Source organism: Trifolium pratense, linkage group LG4 (assembly GCF_020283565.1).
Source record: "Trifolium pratense cultivar HEN17-A07 linkage group LG4, ARS_RC_1.1, whole genome shotgun sequence".
NCBI lineage: Eukaryota > Viridiplantae > Streptophyta > Magnoliopsida > Fabales > Fabaceae > Trifolium > Trifolium pratense.
In genome coordinates, this window is record NC_060062.1 from 55,911,964 (window position 1) to 55,931,528 (window position 19,565).

Sequence of the window (19,565 nt, forward strand, 5' to 3'; positions counted from 1 at the left end):
TTAATCTCTCGAATCTTGTGAGACCCAAATGGGTGGCAAACTCTCCCTAATTTTTTTTACACTACTACATATCCAAGCCAGAGATCAAACCAATGACCTTGGTTAAACTAGAATAAACTTGCGTCATCTCATCTAAACGCTCTTGAGTTAAACATCAGTGTATTGTTTTTGCTTAAAAGAAAATGGTAGTTAATGAGCCACCTAATCCTCCTTCCCTCTTATTTAACGGATAAAACTGGCCATATACGGCAGGATATGTGGAGTGGTTAGAGTAATGGTTTTAACTTGCTTGTCACATCATTAAACCAAAGCTATATTAAATCATAACTTGCATCATACAAAATGTACATTAAAAAGCACATTTATATGTTAACAATATCACTCATTCAGATCAACCAATCCAAGTCATAGATTATCAAAAAAAAAAAAAAAAAAAAAAACCAATCCAAGTCATAAAAAAAATGGCTTCATTTTCAATAGAAGAATTCATAGGGAATGGAGTTTTGAAGGAGCTGCTCCCTAAGTTGTTGGATGAAGGTTGGGATGATGTGCCAACCCTGAAGGTTATGGACTCGGATGATATGAATTCAATAAAGATGACACAACGGCAAAAGGTTGGTTATTCTAATCGTCAGCTTTCCTCAAACTTGAAACATGCCTATGTCAAAGTATGCTATTACTATTTTTCAATTATAGCCCCTTTCGGAACAGAACTTTTATCGTTTAATAACTCCAATCCGATCTGTCTCCTCTAAACACTCACTGTAGAGTGTAAGGTAAGTAATATCAACTATAATATTAATGTTTCTAAGTCTTTATTTTCTTATTGCATAGGACTCGATTGGAATAAGGTCATACCTACACGATCGTGGACTGATGCAATATGCAGATAAGCTAGAGGCCACTGGAAAAGGTCTGCCAGAGCTTTTAAGTTTAAGTACTATGGACCTTTCTGCTCAGTTTGACATGAAGAGAGGCCATATTGCCCGTTTCATAGACAGAACAAAATGTGACGATTCCTTTAAGTTACGTGCAATGATGGCTAGGAGAAGAAGCAGCATGATGTATAGACATGAAAGCATCCCAAAGAATCTTGCATCAAACGGTTCCAACAGTATGATGAGAATGCAAATTAGAAGTAATGCAACCTCTGATAGATCATTTGAACAATCACTTACTGAGCTAAAGATTAAAGACGGGTACAGTTTTAAAGGGATTGTGGCTTCTGAGCCAGTTGAGCCTAGAGTGTGTGGCTGTGTGCAACCTCCCCCAATCAGCGACCAAATTGCTCCTTATGCTGCTATTGAAAATATCTCAGTTCAGAAACTAACTCCAGAGTATAAGATTGGCATGGAACCATTGATGAAAATGAAGACACCTCCGATGAAAGCAGGAGAACTGTGGCGAGACAAACCAGCTATTTTCCTTTGTCTCCGGCGACCAGGGTAAATTCTTACATTACTCTGTAATTTCCGTCATTGTGTTGCATGTGTGTCCTTGTGAGTTGTAAGACATCGGTATGCATGAGTTCAGACAAGTAAGCCTGTATAAGTGAGAGATCCAGGAATTTTAGTGGGGGCAAAATATATAAAGTGACCAGTTAGAACTACTAGTATGCTTAAGAAAACGATAACAAAATATGATATATACTGCACCAGAACAAATAAATACGAAATAAAAGAAACAGTATACACAACAGGGATGAACAAAATGCAAAAGTAGAACAAAAATGTTCTATGCGAAAATTGTTACGGATTAAATTATAAAAGATTTTTGAAATCAAGACTGAATATTTGCGAACACTGGATGTCATTTGAAAATGACCAGTTCAGATAGAATCGAACTTTTGATTGATCCAGGTACTTGGAAGTTAAGCTATAAAATCAGCTATCATTCATTAGTTCTCCTTGATCATGAAACAGGTGCATCATGTGCAGAGCAGAGGCACACAAGCTCTTCTCCAGGAAACCCATATTTGATGCACTTGGGGTACAACTATTTGCGGTTGTTCATGAGCACATGGAGTCAGAGGTATTAGCAAAAACAACTACTTAAATTATTTGCTCTTTCAATCAACAACTAATATTTAGTGGACTTATTATTATATTGGATTAGATCAAAGATTTCTGGCCTCGATATTGGGGTGGTGTTGTACTTTTCGATCGGGGTAAGGATTTCTTCAAAGCTCTTGGAGGGGGAAAATTGCACAAGGAAAAGTTTTTCTCTGGATTTTTACTGAACCCACGAGCAATTTCCAATTACAAGCGTGCAAAAGCTACAGGATTTCAAAAAAACTTTAGAGGGGAAGGAGAAATAAAGGGTGGACTCTTCATAGTCGGAAGTGGAAAGACTGGTATTGCTTACCAGTTTATTGAGATGAACTTTGGTGATTGGGCACCTCTAGCCGAAGTAATCGAAATTTGTACCCAGTTGCAGGTTATTGTTCTTGTGATTTTTTGTCCCATATGATTATCGCTCCACTTTATTTGACAGTCTTTAACTAAATCTTCTGAATCTTATGCAGAAACAACAGCCAGGTCAAGGTGAACTTGAGCAGCCTTGAAAGGAAACAGTGATTGCATACATTGCACACACGTGTATTCACTACAATTCTGTTCCTTGAAATGATTTCATCTCCACTACAATCATTGTACAACTTTGTATAATATAGAAGTTACCAGTTGCTCATGCAGCCTAAATGGATCAACACTAATTGAATTTCAATTTAAATTGATGAAATAGACTAAAATTTTAGTTTTTCTATCTGCTTTCTGTTAGAAAGTAGTAAACTAAACTATGGGTCCGTTTGGCCTGACTTTTTTAGGTCTTATAAGCAATCCGAAAGCTAAAAGTGAAAATAATAGCTTTCTAGAAAAAAGCTAAAGTTGTTTGGTGGTTGTTGTTTTTTTAGCTTCAAAGCTATTTTTAAGCTAAAAGTTGTTTGGTAAAATATATTTTTAAAAACTTAATTTATTTTTTTTGACAATCAAGCGTATAAATAAATAAATATTTTTAAAATAAAAGATAAGTATGTACAAAAAAAAGCTCCGAATATTTTTTTAAAAGTAGGTTTTAAGCTAGCTTATTTTATTCAATTTTCCACATTGAAAAAGAAAATTGCTTTTTATAATTAAGAGCTTTATTAAAAAAGTGTTTGGCCCAACTTCTCATTTTAAAGAGAATAAAAAGCTAAAAAAAGCCAGGCCAAACGAGCTATATATATACCTATAGAATGTAATGAATTTATTAAGATACAGATTCGTTTAGGGAAACAGTAATTGAATATGAAATATTGTCTTATTTAGAGAGAAAAAAAAAATCATTATCTCCAAAGATGCACTTGATAGTTGAAAAAATTGATTAGAGATAAGATCTAAAAAAGAAGTCTATAGAGAATCAGTACCACCCACCTTAAAGCCGGTTATGTGGGGTTAAACTCAAATTTAAGATGGCATCATAGCCTATACTATATTTTCAAGCAAAAAGCCCAATAGTGTTGGGGTTAGGGGGCTTATTGGAAAAACTCAAGTACCACATTGACTAGAGATAAGGCCTCGAAAAGTGTTTATAAAGAAAGTTTAATAAATCTAAGAGAAATAAATAATTAATGGGGGATGGTGAAGAAGTTTAATAAATACAAAAGAAAATAGAGGCTACCTCATGTGCAATGACTTCAATACACAATCACCAAAAGTCTCCACATGAACACATTCCATCTTTAAACAAATGGAACCGGGCTGTGTCTCTTACAAGAATCTCTCTCTGGGTGACCTTAGATATATATTTAGTTGCATTGTGGCAATCCCCACAAACCCTCAGATTTTTAACTATTCGTATGGGCAAACCAGGAGGAATAAATAACAACCCAAAGGCAATTGCAAGCTTTTCACTATGGTGATTAAGCATCTTAATTTTCTCTGAATCCTCAACATCATGCAGAACAGAATTCATATCAGGCACATAACCCTCTTTTATCATTTTGTAGTTCAACTTTTCAAGCTCAGAATATATCTGATCTGAAAATGGATGTGACTTATCATCGGCAGAGAAAACATGCACTTGGTTGTTATATTTGATCCAGCTACATCCCGGTTCCTTTCTCAGACCCTTATCTCTCATATCTTTTCTTAATCCAGCAACTTCCTCCCATTTTCCTTTAGCAGCGTATACACTTGAAAGTAAGACGTAGCTAGCAGTGTTATGTGGGTCTAATTCCATAAGAAACTCGGCTGCCCACTTGCCAATGTCCATGTTCCCGTAGAATCTACACGAACTTAACAACGTTGACCAACCAATTGCATCAGGCCTGAAAGGCATCTTATTTATAAAATTCCTCGCTTCTTCTAACCGCCCAGCTCGACTGAAGAGATCAATCATGCAAGTGTAATGATCTTGAATTGGTACAATCCTATGTTCCATAATCATCGATTCGAATATCTGATTTCCTTTTTCCACTAAACCTGCTCTACTACAAGCTGAAAGAACCCCGATAAATGTAACCTTGTCAGGTTTTAAACCATACGCTAACATGCTTTCAAATAACCTGATTGTTTCATTGGCTTTACCAAACTTAGCATAGCCAGAAACAAGTGCAGTCCATGTGACTTCATCCTTGAACCTCATCTCACTAAAAAGTCTATGTGAGTCTTCAATGCTTCCACATTTACCATACAATGTAACCAGAGCATTGGAAACAGTAATAAATGAAATTAGGCCAGAAATGAGAGCTCTGGCATGGAACTGAGCACCCTCTTCTATGCTTGCAAGGTTTGCACATGAGCTAATTACACTTCCGAAGGTGAAATCATCTGGCTCAATCCCATATTTTTGCATATCACTAAAGGTTTTAACAGCTTCTTCACTATGGCCATTTTGTCCATAACCCACTAACATTGCAGTCCAAGAGACAACGTTCTTGCAAGTCATCTTCTTGAAAACAGTTTCTGCTGATTTTATTTTCTTACACTTGCAATACATGTCAACAAGAGCGCTGGAGACAAATATATTATCCTTATAATCTGTCCTAATGATATAAGCATGAACTTGCTTGCCTTCTTGCAAAGCCATAACACCCCCACAAGCAGTTAAAACACTTCCAAACGTATACTGATCCATCTGTAGATTTTCCAGTGTCATCTCTCTGAAAAAATCAATTGCATCTCTGTCCAATCCATTCTGAGTAAACCCGGTAATCATCGATGTCCAAGAAATCGAATCCCTTTCTCGCATATCTAGAAACAATCGCTTGGAATCTTCAAGCCTACCGCACCGCATCAATCCCGTTATCAACGTATTATACATAACCACATTCTTCTCAGGCAACTCATCAAAAGCCTGCCTTGCACAAGATATCATTCCCATCTTTGAATACATATCCACCAAAGGACTCCCAACAAAAACATACGACATGAAACCAAACTTCACAACATGTCCATGAATCTGCCTACCCAATTGAACACAACCATGTTTCGATGCAAGTATAAGCAAAGTTGAGAACGTAACTCGATTCAAATTAAACGACCCTTCACTCAACATCAAATTATAAGCCTTTACAGATCGATAAATAGAACCACAAGCAGCATATCCCGAAATAAGTGAATTCCACGACACCCCATCTCGTATTGGCATTGCATCAAACATGTATTCCATCTCATGAAAACGACCCAGTTTAGAGTAAGCAGAAAGAATGGTGTTCCAAGAGTAGAGAGTTGGGTGAGGCATTTGATCGAACACCCTGCGGGCATAGGTAATTGAGCCGAGATTTGCATAGGAGCTGATGAAATTGTTTAAGAGAAAGGTTTCTGGGTTTGGAATGGATTTGATAATGTGACAATGGAGCTTTTTTGCGTTTGTGATATTGCGGTTTTGGCAGAAAAGTTTGAGCAATGCACAGTAGTGGTTGGAAGAAGTGGAATGTGACAGTGACATGTATTTGTAAATGAATTGTTATGTGGGGTGGAAAGAAGAGATTGATAGATAGATGGTGAGGACTGAGGAGTGGAATTGGATTGTTCAACATTCGAACATGAATGAATGAATTCAATGAAATGGTTTTGTTTGCAGACAGGAATGAAACGAGATAATCTATATATATGCCCCGCCATAGGGTGAAATTTTATAAATAAATTTAAACTAGTATAACTTACCGTGCAAATGCTTGGGTTAATGTTCAATGAAAAATATAGATCTTTTTTTGACACATGAAAAATATGGATTATTAAATTTTCAATATTTTGTGGCTTTTTTAATTATTTGTAAAATTAATTTTATATTTAATGTAATAATTTATTTAAATATGATAAATGATCCAAATTTTGGAGATTTTAAGGAGAAATGGTAGAACAGAGAGTGATACTCCACTCCCCGTTCCCAACCCACATGTTCGTATATTTGTTCTTTTATTTTCATAAAAAAATGTCATTAAGCAAAAACTAATCTAACGGTTAATATATATTAGTTCTTAATCGTCATCTCTCTCCTTTAGACATTTGTTTTCTTCTGGAGTATTTTAGCCCATGTCCCCGTGTGAAAAAATTTCACATTTGTGTAATGAACGGTAGAATTATTTGTCATTTGCTTGACACAAAAAAAATTTATATAATTTTTTTTATGCATATCTCATTTGTTAATGGAGCAAATTTTAAAAAATTTATCTATTTGTTTATGTTACAATGATGTTTGGAAAATAAAAACAAAGTAATACATGATATTATTACTTTTAATTCTTTCTTTTTTTATATATAAAATCATTGTTACTTTCCTTACTTTTAATTGATATTTATCGTATTTTTTATATAATAAAATCTACAAATGTATGTCCCACCCCGTGTAAGTTATTTTTTGCTTAATACCTCCATGTAGATTATTTTTTTATCAATACCCCCTATTGTAATATTATGTTTGGTATAAATCACTATGTAACTTTTTTTCATTCCTTTTATATTTCAGACAATCACACCATTTTCTCTGTTCGATAAGTATGAAGTTTAAGAATAACTTTTTTTGTGAACAATTAAATTACTTTTTTTATTTTTTTTTTATATTCCTTTTAAGGTGAGTATTTTTGTTCAGAGATTCTTAAGCCTTCAATTTTGTTTTGAAACATATTAAGCCTTCAATTTCTCAGTTCCACATTTGGCCAATTCGTTCTATATAATTTTTTTTTATAAGCAATTCGTTCTATAGTATAGTCCTTCGAGGAATTTCTATTATTTTATCAGTATATTTGTTAAATATCACATGCAAAATTAGACAAACAAAAAAATAATGAGTAAAAAAAAGAGTACAACATTTATTAATAATAGTAAAATAAAAACATTTATAAGCATGATTTACACCAATAAAAAAATAATATGAACAAAAAGTGTTTTTTAATAAGTAAACATGATTAAAAAAAATGACAATAAAATATAAAAAATATATAAATAAATACTTAAAACTCTAACATCAGTTGATAATACATAATCCTAATTTGAATAACGAACAATATGTTCTTCCGTATGGACCTGCTAATAAAAAATTATAGCTCAAAATTAGTATAATTATGATTAATCATAAACATCATTTAAATACAAAGCTTATATATATAAAAAAAAATGCATATAACATCTTCGAAAATAAGAAAATAGAACAACGAAAAAGTTGAAGATTATCTCCTTGTAAGCACAAAAAAGACGGGCACAGCTATTTATCTCCTTGCAATAGTGTGTGAAATCGGTTGCAAATCACAGCTATTTATATTAATAGAATGAAGATCAAAATTATAAATGTCATTTAATAGCAATTATCTAATTGACAAATTATGGGACAAAATGACTTTGTTTCTAAAATATAATATAATAATGTAATAATAATAATGAATAAAATATCAAATAATCAAATTAGAAGTAAAAATTGATATTGTCATTAAAAAAATTGAAATGTATTCAATTGTTTCATTTTGAATGATTATTTTTGAATTAACATTAAATTTTGATTGAGAAGGACACAAAAAAAAAGTAAAAATTGACATTGTCATTAAAAAAATTGAAATGTATTCAATTGTTTCCTTTTGAATGATTATTTTTGAATTAGCATTAAATTTTGATTGAGAAGGACACAAAAAAAAATTCCTTATATGAGTACATACATTACATAATTTCTATTGAAGTTCTCAAAGGTTGCCACATAGGAAAACATGCTCTCACAAGTTGCCACATAAATTATGATAAATGAGAGGATGTCACATATGAAAGTGATCAAGAGAGAGAAACTCCTAAACATATAAATAATAGATACCACTCTCTTAATTCTAGGGATGACAAAAAAAATTCCACTCGTCATTAACCCGTCTAAAAAAGGACGGTGTGGAGCGGGCTAATTAGTGGTGGTGGGTTGAAAATCTCACCCCTCTCCTTTTTTTGGCGGGTGGCGGGAGTCTTCGCCAATAAAATTAAAAAAAATAATCGATAATTTGTAAAAATATCGTAAAAATTTGTAAATTAAATTAAAAATCATCCAAGAAAACCAAAATATAATATTCAATCAATAAGGTGACCAAAAAATAAAATTATCAATCAAAACTTCAAACATCCATGATTTATAAAACCATAATAAAACATTAAGAAAATACTCAATTTAAATAAAAAAAATAACAAAAAACAAAACTTGGATTCAATTTAAATCCACAAAAATGAGGAGGAAGAAAAGTGAAATATATATTAACCCGTTAGGTTAATTGAGTTGACTTTCTATTTTTTAATATATGGACAAAAAATAGAAGATTAATTTATAATTGGTTGAGATTTTACTTTTAAAATAAAATTTAGTTAGACCCATCGTCGTCCTGTGTTTATGAGTTTTTAAAATTAACGATTTATGAGTTTTTATTAAATACCGTTAATTTTGATGGTTCTCAATAACATATCAAATGATTTTCAATTTTTCTAAAAATTTCTATGGATGATCTATATGATATAATCTTTCAATCCAACGGTTGATTTTGTAAAATTCGTATTCGTTATATTGTTATTCGAGACTTGTCAGCCATGCACCACATGAACCACTTGTTCATGTTAGAAAAAACCCACTTTCTAATCTAATAACAAAAGTCTCCAAATTTTCTGACATAAACTCTATCCTCAAAAGTGTACTCCCTTCTTGTTAACCAACATATTCACCACCACCTTAGAATCCATATGAAGTTCCACGCGTCGAAACTCAATCACAATGCACACTTCAAACCTTCCCAAGCTCTGCTACCAACACTACACGCCCCTAGCCCTTTAGCAAAGCCTCCACACCCAGGGGCGGATGATCTAAGAGGCGGGCAGGTACCAAGACACCCCTCGAATATCTTATATATACTATATTAGGTGTATATTAACATTATATTTGCAACTCTCATATATTTATATATAATATATTAGGTGTATATTAACACTATATTTACACCCCTCAAATATCTTATACTACATAATATATTATTTTTTGGTTTTTCACCACCAGTTCAATCTGACATCAAGTGATTCTAGCTACCCTCCTAATCGTAGTTACAGAGGATCGAACCGTGATCCTCCCTACCAAATTCAACGTCAATCACCACTTAACCCATTAACAATTCGTTATACTACATAATATATTAGGCTAACATTAACATATGCCGGTGATAACGAGAGTTTTTTCAATACAAGATTGTGAGTTCAAGCCTTGTGGCTTTTTTTTTAATTGTATTTTTATTCAAATAAATTGATTTGGAGAGCTCAAACCCACACTTACTTTTGAATCTCAAGACTCTTACCGCTTCTACTATTGGTTATTGGTTACTGAAACTTGTTTTAACACGTGTTCATAAGCTTAAATTGTTACGGATTGAATTTTGATATTTTAATTGAAATCGGACAAGGAAAAATAATTGAACATAAAGACAACACTTCTGAGTCTAGTTAACAAATTTTAAAGCAAATTTAACACTGAACAAGACCTTAAAATAAGGCTAATAGAAACAAATAATTTCAATGAGATCATAGATTAAAACGTGTTTTAGTAAAGGGCACATTGAACGCTTGGATTAGTATAGTGGTGTTAGTTTGAATTTTGGAGTATGCTCCTTTCAAAGTATCAAGTTTGATTCTCTTTGGTGTCAATTTTGATAGACTAGTTCATACATAGCAAAAATAACCTCTAGCTTTAAATGGGGTCCGCAAGTGGACGGTGGAATTGGTCCCTTCGAATTAGTCGGTCTTAAAACCGGATACCAAGTTTAAAAATAAAAATAAATATAAATAAAAACAACACTGAACAACTTGGAGGGCATTCCTGAGAACTCACCCAAAGCCATTGATTACTTCCCCTATCCAAGAGTAAATTCAATTCCTTCAAAGGCATGACACTAGAGAATTACCAAGGTATTTGCCTTTAGTCTAGTTAGGTAAATCTAATGAAAATCCAAATTCAGTTACGTGCATTTGGCTCCATAAAATACCAAAGAGCCGATGTATTGAATATGCGCGGTATGATGAAGAATGAAGATCAAAGTGTTTCTTTCATCTGACCTGCTGGTCTGGTACCTGCATCGACATGGAACAAAAGAGTCCAACAAAAGAGTCCACTACCTCTCCATGGCAAACCTCGGCTACTCCGGAGTTGTTGTAAAGGTTATTTATTTGTGGTGAATTATGAAGTTCATCTTCCCACACTTCAGCAAGGTATATTGCAAATTGTATCAAATATGTACATAATAAGTTTATAAAACAATCAAGTAAACCTTGTAGAAAGAAAATAATTTTGGCGAAACTTTCGAATATAATGATAACGGTAAAATAAAAGCACACTGTCATTGTCCATTGATTCCAACCATCATTTCTAATTACTATTAGCATGGTGTAGAAACTAAATTTTAACTGTATAACTGAAATAAACAAAGGATTGATGTTGAGGAAATTTCAGGGCTTGGCTGCTTGCAATGGATTAACCTGATTTGGCTCTTTGAATTCTCCGGTCAAAGGTGCTGACTGTGGTTGCACGGTATGACCGAGTAAATGTGATGAATTTGCCATGTTAGGTAGAGTCGCACAAATGAGTCCCTGTTGAGATGGATGTAATAATGGAGGAAAAGCCATTGGCATTTCTGTGAGAAACCCCAAAGTAGATGACGGACCCGGCCGATGTTGAAGAATCTGACAAAATATTCAATTTTATAAAGGTCAGTCAGGCACATATAGCTAATTGTAAGCTTTTAAATTGCCGGTATGCAAATCGATTAGAACCGTACATCTTTATGGAGAAGCCGTTCCATATTAAACTCCACATGTGGATTAACTGTTGCAAGTTTCATCGATAAAAACTGTCAAGAGGGAGAAAAGAGTGTCAACTCCAACTGAAAAAGATGCATAGATGTCTAGAAACATATATAAGGGACAACTCAAAACAGATTATCGTACAATTATTCATCAGATGACACTATAAATAATCAGCAGTGTCCATTCAAATTATTGCAATTTCAAACAGGTTGAATAACATTATAAGTTTATAACAGTCGACAATGTTAATGAGAAATTCTACTGGAACATATGCTGATACCGTACCAAAGCCATTCTTGTCAAATACTCCCTCCGTCCCAAAAAGAATGACCCATTTTGAATATATGCACTATTCATATATATTGTTTTGACCATATTTTTCTACTAATAAATAAAAATAAATATTAACATATAAGATGTTGTTAGATTCGTCTCGATGAGTATTTTCAAAATATCAATTTTTTATAATTTTTACTATTATACAATTAAAGATATTAGTCGCCAAAGTTATGCATTGGCATGCGTGTTTCGGTCAACTGGGTCATTCTTTTTGGGACGGAGGGAGTAACAGCTATAGCACTGTTTAGTACACTATGGCGGAATTTGAGCAAATCACTATTGTTTCGCAACACACTATTTAGTACACATGTTGTCAAACAGAAGCTATAGCACTGTAGCATATCAGAATTTGAACGAATGTTATTTTCTGTGATTAAAGATTGACAACACTTACTGAAGCAGAATCCAAAAATATGGGAAAATCAATTTGATGATTTAATAATCATTAATCAGTGGTTAGAAATATGCTTTTATCCATACCTCAACTTGTTGTTGAAGAGACTGCACATAATTAATGATTTCATCTAGCATCACAGCCTTGCCAGTGACCTATAAATAAAAATAACAACTATATATCAAAAGAAAACAACACTCTAAATCATCATATGAATATAAGGTAGTGAGATCTTCTGGTCTCAAATTTTAAATGTACCTTGTTGCATCCAGGTACAAGATCTTGAAGAAACTTCATTCTTTCACTGATCTTTTCTCTCCTCACCTACAATTGAAATTTAAATAAATAGAAATCCAAATCCAAACCCAAACAATTTTTATTTTTCTTATTACATAAATTTATTTACAACATCTTACTCTCTCTGCAAGGCTATGGCTATTTGTTGCTTGACCACGGCGAGCCCTGACATGTACGTATCCCTCATTAGGCAGATCAGAAGCTTGAGACCCCTGTTTGGCATTCTTCCCAGAAGCCTTGGCTGTTGAAGTTGTTAGCTGCTTTCCCTTTCTACTCTCACAATTGTCTTTTGCTGTTGCTGTTGGAAGCTCAAGAGTTCTAGTGGCTTTATCACTACTATCACCATCCTAACACAATAAAATAAAATAAAATAAAATAAACTCGCATGGAAAAGGGGGGAAATAGTACGAGTATCAATCATGGTTATCAATATCTTACAATACATGTGAGTTGTATCTGGATTTGATACAAAACTAAACTCAATCGATAAGAATCTCCTCTGTATCTATTTTGGATATGAATCTCATTTTGAATCCTGATTCATTATGAAGAATGTCGATTCACTATGATGAATTTTGATTCATTCTAATGAATCATGACCTAAACTTAGTGTAGCTAGTCACTTTTCTCTTGTCATTTAATTTATGACTTGGATCCTTCAACTATTTTGAGGTTCATATATGATATATTGGCTTATAGTTTTGTTATGTCATTTGTGTTCACTTAAAAATATCATACAATATCATATTTTTACTGATAATGCATCTTACAATTCATAATAAGATTTGATTCACGATTCAAAAACTAGGTCTTCGAATGCACAAATTGAACCAGCTATACTAAAAGTACAAGTTAAAGAAATATACCTGCCTACTTCTTTTCCTTTTCTTTGACTTTAAACCTTTAATAGAAGGTTCACCACTTGTAGAATCCAACATTTGGGAATCATCATGGCTACCATTACCAACACCATCATCACCACTTGATTCAGCTCTATCCACCTCATTAGAACACCCTCCATGAGCTTGTTTCCCTTCATCTGGAGACATTACAGGACAATCACTTCTTCCATCATTTTGGAGTGGACTTCCATCACTACCATGATGCTCAACAGACCGAGACACGTGTAAAGGCATAGATTGAGGAATCCCACATGAGTTAACCATATCACTGAAACCCCCGGCACTAAAGCACGACATTCTTGCAGCATCAATAAATCCAGAATCAGTTGGAAACTGAGACAAACTTTGAGGAAACATCCCATGTCCATTTGGCAAAATAGCATCCCTCTTCATCATAGAACTAGCAAGGTTCCAACTCATTCCTAATGCTCTATCATCACACCCAACTCTTGCAAAACTAAACCCATCTTTTCTTATTCCATCTTGGTTTGTAGAACTTACATGACTCTGCCCAATAACATCACAAAAACCAGCCAAGTTTTCAGAATTAGTAAGAAGGTCCAAAAAGTTAGGACTATATGAATCCACCATTGAATTTGAACATGAAGAAGAACCCATCATCAAATCCCCTCTACTCAAATTCATAGAATTTTCCATTGAAACCAAATCCACAGATGAATTTGCAAGGTTGGTGGCATTCACAAACCTCCAATCCAAAGAACCCTCCTTACTTTCTAGCTCAAACTTTTCTCTTTCACTCATTTCCTTAACAAAGTAGACACTAGCAAACTCTTTCCTATGACTTCTTTGAAGTAACAAAACAAAACAAACTAAAAAATGTTCACTTCAGAGAAAACCAGACAATAAAGTAAAGTAACCTTGTACAGTGACCAAATAGTACTCTACTAGATTATAGAAAAAGACATAACATTATCAAAAGATGTGTTTGACAAGAACTAAGAAATGAAAATCTGAAAACCAACAAACTGAACAAAATGAGACAATACCCATCTCTTGAAAAGTTGCATAAACACTAAAAATTGAATCTTTTTTCCCAGTTTTTGAAAGAAAAAAAAAAAAAAAAAGAATTCTTCAAGTTCCCAAAAGGGGTTACACGAGTTTGTCAGCAGAGAGAGAGAAGAGGGTAAAAAGGGTGTTTTCAAAGGAGTTATGATACAGTCAATGAAGCAACAAAGAAAGCATTGAATTGAGTATCATAAATAGCCCCAATTTGAAAACCTAGGTCAGAAATTGCAGAAGCCAGAAGAGAGTAAAGAGAAAAAGAAAAGTGAACCAAAAGTAGGAAGAGAGAGAATGATACCTATTTGTGATTGTGTTGTGTGCTACTTTTGGTACACTGATTCAAGCTTTTTTACTTGAAAACGTTTTTGATTTTGGGAACTCTATTTCTGTTTTCTTGCTATGAAACCTGCCATTTACTGCCCCAAGAGAGAGACAGGGAGCACACACAACACAAAGCCAGCTAACTTGTAAGTAACCAGAGTGTAGTATTTAGGATAGTGGTACTGCTGGTGAGTGTGAGAAAAGTAAAAGTAAAATGCTACTCACTCTCGGGAGTGCATTTATACGGTGCCCTCAAATTCAAACCAATCCAAATAAAAATCGTAAATTGATAAAAAAACTGAAAATTGCAAAAAATTGAATATTTTTAGATGTATTTGGATGTTCTTTTGTGAAAACCGCTTGATCGAATCAAATTTTGGATTGATTTTTCAAAACCGATTCAAATCAAACCAAATCGCATACATATATTTTGATACTTATTTATCCTTTTTGTTCATTTTAAATTTTGTTAATACTATTTGTTCGTTTAATTTAATCTATTTTTTACTTTTTTGATATGTTTAAAGTATAATTGATAATTGTCATTCCAAAATATTAACTTTTAATATATTATATTTTACATCAAACTTAATATTTATTTCGTAAAAAAAGTCAAATTATTATTTTATAGTGTTTTATAATTTTAATATTTAATGAAAAAATTACGATTTATAATTTGGATATCCAAAAACCAATCCAAATTAAACTGTATAAAATTGGATTGGATTTTTTTTTATTTTTCATCCAAAACCGAACCGCAAATAAATTTATTTTTGGATCGGATGACTTCAAAACTGATCCAAATCGAACCGCGTGCACCCCTAATACTTAAATTTTTCAAATTATTTTATAAATAATAAAAAAAATTATGTGTGAATATACGATCACATGACCATAAAAGTCTAATCCTTAAATGAATCTTATTTATTTTAAAAGATTAGTGTATGTATTTACTAGTAAAATATACTTTAATTTATTGAAACACAAAGATATATTGAAAAGTGTGGAAGAATTTTAGTGAGATTGTTGGGATGGTTAATTTGACGGATATTTGTTTGATACCTAAAGTTGAATTATTAGAGTTTGTGGATCAATTTTGTTCTATCTTCTTCCCTGTGTAATACTACTATTTATAAAATTGATAAGGGGGTTGTGGTAGAGAGAAGTATTCACGAGAAGATAGTTGTGGTTAAAGATATGTGCAGAGTATGAAAAAGATGACATGGAAGAAATGTTACTTTGTATGGAGTGGTCTTATTGTTTCTCATCTCATGAGTTGTTGTTGACGATTTATTACGCTTTCATGAAGCTACGGAAAGTCAAATGAAGTGTGTCATGGAGATTCTTACTCCCCTTTGGTAACATGTATCGGCAAGAGATTAGTCAATAGGGCTAATAATGAATCGAGCCAACTCGAAAAGAATTCGAGACTCGGTTTAATAATTGATTCGTTTAACTTGGTTTATGGATCAAATGAGCTGAACTTGAGCTGAAAACTAAGTTCGTTAATTAAATGAGATAAACTTGAACTGTATATAATTTGAATCGTTTGATTCGCGAGCTAACTTAATTATATACACTTCAAAAATATTTTAAAATTTATAACATAGATAATTAGCATTTACAATATCCACAGTATATTTTTTGTTGTGATTGTGAACCTCAACGTAGACTCAACACAATTCAACCATTTCCATTTTTCATTTTTCATTCCCTCGATCATCATCACCATGGAGAAAAGTACTTTCAAAAATTCAACTTTCAACAACAACTCACCACCTAATTCCCCTCTAAACTCTCTCACTGACCATGAAACCCTCCGTGGAAACACACCCTGTGTTGTTTCAGAACCCTTGTTGGTAAGGTTTGTTTCCATAAGCGTTTCATGTTTAATGAGGGAGTATGGAGGGGAATTGGTGGTGAGTTGTTGTAGGAAGTTGAAATTTTGAAAGTGTTTTTCTCCATGGTGATGATGATTGAGGGAATGCAAAATGAAAAGTGTTGAATTGTGTTTAGTTTGCATAAGTTCACAACAACAACAACAACAACAACAAAAATACTGAATATTGTAAATGATAATATCTATGTTATATCTAGATATAAATTTGCTTTAAGAGTATAGAGACATACCTGATGCATATACAGAAGCAACATGTTTGAATTGCATAATCGATTTCCATTAGTAATCAAATGCTAATTAAGACCGACTAAATTGAATGTAGTTTACAAAATACAATAGTAAAATCTATCAAATTCAAGGTCGCAAAGCAACATTTTTAATAATTCCCAATTCAAATTCACGAAGAAATTATTCCCAGTTCATATCCACGAACTTAAAATTATAATTAATATTATTGTCCACCAACAACTTCAGGAGCCAAAGACACTTATTTTTTTTTAGAAATTAACAAGTAATAATACACTTTATTGATAAGTGAAAGACATTACTAACTAGTATTTAGTTAAATTTGTGCTTAGCCCTTCTTATAAAAGAAATATTTTGTTAAGTTTTATAAAAAAAAAACTAATATATAGTACTTTGTTAACGGCATATTACTAATAATACACTATAAGATTTTAAAGTTTTTCTAATAATTATTAAATTTTAAATGTTTTTTCAATATTACGCTATTTTAATGAGCACTTTTCTGCCAATTTTTATTTTATTTTATCAAATTAATACAAAAAATAATACACCACATTATTTTGAAATGAACAGTATATATTTATTAAAAAAGATGACGGGAATGGATTCTCTCAAGTGTAATTTACACTTGAGAGAATAAAGTGTAATCTAACACCATCTAAGTTCATTTTCTCTAAATTTTTATATGTTTCTCTCTCTTGATCAATGGTAACAAACCACATTTTATTCTCTCAAGTGTAAATTACACATCTATTCCCCCAAAATATAACAACATAGTTTTATCAACAACATAATTTTATTTTAAAAAAACATTTTTTAAACAATAATAACAACACAATAGCAAACATTTCTTAAACAAATTATCCTAAAAAATATTAAAAATTATTAACTAATTGGATTTGCCGAGGCAATGAGAAATAGAGGCAGTGGGAAGCTGTAAAGAGATGGATTTGATCATACAAGGGTTATGTAAGGAGGCAATGAAGCAAGAAAAAAAAAAAAAGATCAATAAGAGATTGTGCAAAAAAATGGAATTGGATCATCTAAAGTGAGTAAAGCGTAAAGTGAAAAAATCAAGGGTTGTGATTGTAACAATCACGTGATGTGTTATGATGTACTTATAATATTTATCTTTGATTTATTCATTAACGGTTGTTACTATTTTCTTTACACTATAAAGTAAATCACTCACTTTAGAGGAGTCAGATCCCAAAAACATAATAATTAAATTGAAAAGTGATTAGATAAATTACCTTAGTGAATGTTGAGAGGAAAAATAAATTACAGTTGGTTAAGGAGAGAAATTATAGTTGATGAGTGTTTTTTATTGTTGTTTTTGAGAGATTGAAAAAATATGTAAAGAATTTGGGAGTAAAGGTTTGGTGAATAGAAGAAAGAATAGAAGAGAGAATAAAAAGAAGGATGGAGAAGGAATGATTTTATGAATGAAGGTTCGAATGTTCGATTTATAGAAGAGTTTGATTAGGGTGGTACCCGTTGCAAATTGTAATTCGAAAACGCACTACTAGAACGGTCAAATTTATAGATAAAGTCAAAACAATCATGTAAGTGGCAGCGTTACACAATTTTCTAGGGTTTGCGAGGGACAAACCCGTTGGAATTAGCCTCAAATTACGCACCCACAGAGACACACCCACGTGATCTCTGCTGTGTTTTGAATTTTAATTTTTTTTCACCTTGATATTTGCGAGGGGTATATGCCCCCGTCAAATGTCGGATTTTTCAAAATACGTTTTTCTAGTGATTGCCCCTCACAAATATCTGTGTCAAATGCACATTATTCTTGTAGCACGTGTAATGGAGTACTCTTTTGGAATTATAATTATAATTCAAATTTTGGTTTTTAAATTAAAGATCAAAGAGTATTTTTTTTTTCTAGTGGAAAAGATTATGAGAAATGATAATTCAACACAAAATACTGACAAAAATGTGACAAAAATACGATTTTAGAATTTTTTAATATTTTTTTAGCCTCAATTTACGTGCAACATGTGTAAATAAGAATATGTCCATCTTTTGTCTATACTTTTGTGTGTTTAAATAACAACCCTCAAAGATTATTACTAATTAAAGAAAAAATAAAAACCTAGTAATCAACCATTGGTCTTGGGAGAAGCTACAAATGAGTCATGATTTGGTCATAACTCATTTATAACCGAGAGTTCTTTCTTCAATAATTACATATGACATATCAAACAATGGTGAATTCTAACATTAAAGAGCGAAGGAAGTGGTGCATGGTGCACAAGTTTCGAATAATACTATAACGAATACGAATTTTATAAAATTCACCGTTGAATTGAAATATTATATCATATAGATCATTCATAATTTTTTTTAGAAAAATTGAAAATCATTTGATATGTTATTGAGACTCATCAAAATTAACGGTATTCAATAAAAATTCATAAACCGTTAATCTTGATGGGTCTCAATAACATATCAAATGATTTTTAATTTCTCTAAACAAAATTATGGATGATCTATATGATATAATCTTTCAATTCAACGGTAAACTTTGTAAAATTCGTATTCGTTATAGTATTATTCGGAAATGATACCTAGCCCTTTGCTGTTAGAGGAGATTAAATATGTTGAGGAGGAACTTTGTTAGTTTGGAGTTCGGCTGGATTTTGCTAGTTTGCCTGAGACACTCCTCCCTTGTCACAAAGCTGTTTGGATGAAAGTGAAAACACTATTGACATTCCCTTGTGGATTAATGGTGATTTATGGGGTTGAATTTCCCCCACCACCAAGGAAAGGATGGTTCAATGTTGATTTCAACATTATGCAGGAATGACGAGGTAGTATTGCGATATGTAGCTGTGGTTTTACCATTGAGT

The 19,565-nt window shown here is 32.5% G+C and overlaps 4 protein-coding genes across 6 annotated transcripts; 2 read left to right on the forward strand and 2 right to left on the reverse strand.

Moving 5' to 3' along the window:
• Nucleotides 1–300: 300 nt before the first annotated feature.
• On the reverse strand, nucleotides 301–6,102 carry LOC123921231 (putative pentatricopeptide repeat-containing protein At1g68930). 2 transcript variants are annotated; one of them, XR_006814003.1, is made up of 2 exons: nucleotides 2,365–6,064; nucleotides 301–1,543 (listed from the first exon to the last, which is right to left on the reverse strand). XR_006814003.1 is itself a non-coding variant. In XM_045973684.1 (2 exons), the coding sequence occupies exon 1, from the start codon at nucleotides 5,926–5,928 to the stop codon at nucleotides 3,685–3,687; it is 2,244 nt and encodes a 747-aa protein (XP_045829640.1). In that variant the 5' UTR covers nucleotides 5,929–6,102; the 3' UTR covers nucleotides 301–1,543; nucleotides 3,658–3,684. The 2 variants fall into 2 exon arrangements, 1 of the variants encoding a protein (XP_045829640.1); XM_045973684.1 differs by having other exon boundaries at nucleotides 3,658–6,102.
• Nucleotides 418–1,330, forward strand: LOC123922970. Its single transcript, XM_045975623.1, has 3 exons — nucleotides 418–614; nucleotides 835–1,245; nucleotides 1,319–1,330. Exons 1-3 carry the CDS (start codon nucleotides 462–464, stop codon nucleotides 1,328–1,330), a joined length of 576 nt encoding a protein of 191 aa, XP_045831579.1. The 5' UTR covers nucleotides 418–461.
• On the forward strand, nucleotides 1,244–2,652 carry LOC123921233 (peroxiredoxin-like 2A). The gene is made up of 4 exons (XM_045973686.1): nucleotides 1,244–1,445; nucleotides 1,923–2,031; nucleotides 2,116–2,436; nucleotides 2,525–2,652. The coding sequence occupies exons 1-4, from the start codon at nucleotides 1,351–1,353 to the stop codon at nucleotides 2,561–2,563; spliced, it is 564 nt and encodes a 187-aa protein (XP_045829642.1). The 5' UTR covers nucleotides 1,244–1,350; the 3' UTR covers nucleotides 2,564–2,652.
• A 4,660-nt stretch (nucleotides 6,103–10,762) lies between the features above and the next one.
• On the reverse strand, nucleotides 10,763–16,795 carry LOC123921399 (transcription factor bHLH49-like). 2 transcript variants are annotated; one of them, XM_045973917.1, is made up of 7 exons: nucleotides 16,686–16,795; nucleotides 13,176–13,718; nucleotides 12,429–12,656; nucleotides 12,271–12,336; nucleotides 12,099–12,167; nucleotides 11,252–11,323; nucleotides 10,763–11,156 (listed from the first exon to the last, which is right to left on the reverse strand). In XM_045973917.1, exons 1-7 carry the CDS (start codon nucleotides 16,707–16,709, stop codon nucleotides 10,923–10,925), a joined length of 1,236 nt encoding a protein of 411 aa, XP_045829873.1. In that variant the 5' UTR covers nucleotides 16,710–16,795; the 3' UTR covers nucleotides 10,763–10,922. The 2 variants fall into 2 exon arrangements, with proteins under 2 accessions (XP_045829873.1, XP_045829872.1); XM_045973916.1 differs by lacking the exon at nucleotides 16,686–16,795 and having other exon boundaries at nucleotides 13,176–14,778.
• Between the last annotated feature and the right edge of the window lie 2,770 nt (nucleotides 16,796–19,565).

Coding starts and splice junctions, on each gene's coding strand:
- LOC123921231 (XM_045973684.1), bottom strand. CDS start 5,928: ATGTCACTGTCACATTCCACTTCTTCCAACCACTACTGTGCATTGCTC.
- LOC123921233 (XM_045973686.1), top strand. CDS start 1,351: ATGGAACCATTGATGAAAATGAAGACACCTCCGATGAAAGCAGGAGAA. Junction 1,446..1,922: donor CTTTGTCTCCGGCGACCAGG/GTAAATTCTTAC, acceptor ATCATGAAACAG/GTGCATCATGTGCAGAGCAG. Junction 2,032..2,115: donor ATGAGCACATGGAGTCAGAG/GTATTAGCAAAA, acceptor ATATTGGATTAG/ATCAAAGATTTCTGGCCTCG.
- LOC123922970 (XM_045975623.1), top strand. CDS start 462: ATGGCTTCATTTTCAATAGAAGAATTCATAGGGAATGGAGTTTTGAAG. Junction 615..834: donor AGATGACACAACGGCAAAAG/GTTGGTTATTCT, acceptor CTTATTGCATAG/GACTCGATTGGAATAAGGTC.
- LOC123921399 (XM_045973916.1), bottom strand. CDS start 13,973: ATGAGTGAAAGAGAAAAGTTTGAGCTAGAAAGTAAGGAGGGTTCTTTG. Junction 12,168..12,270: donor TTGTACCTGGATGCAACAAG/GTACATTTAAAA, acceptor TTTTATTTATAG/GTCACTGGCAAGGCTGTGAT. Junction 11,324..12,098: donor CTCTTCAACAACAAGTTGAG/GTATGGATAAAA, acceptor CCCTCTTGACAG/TTTTTATCGATGAAACTTGC.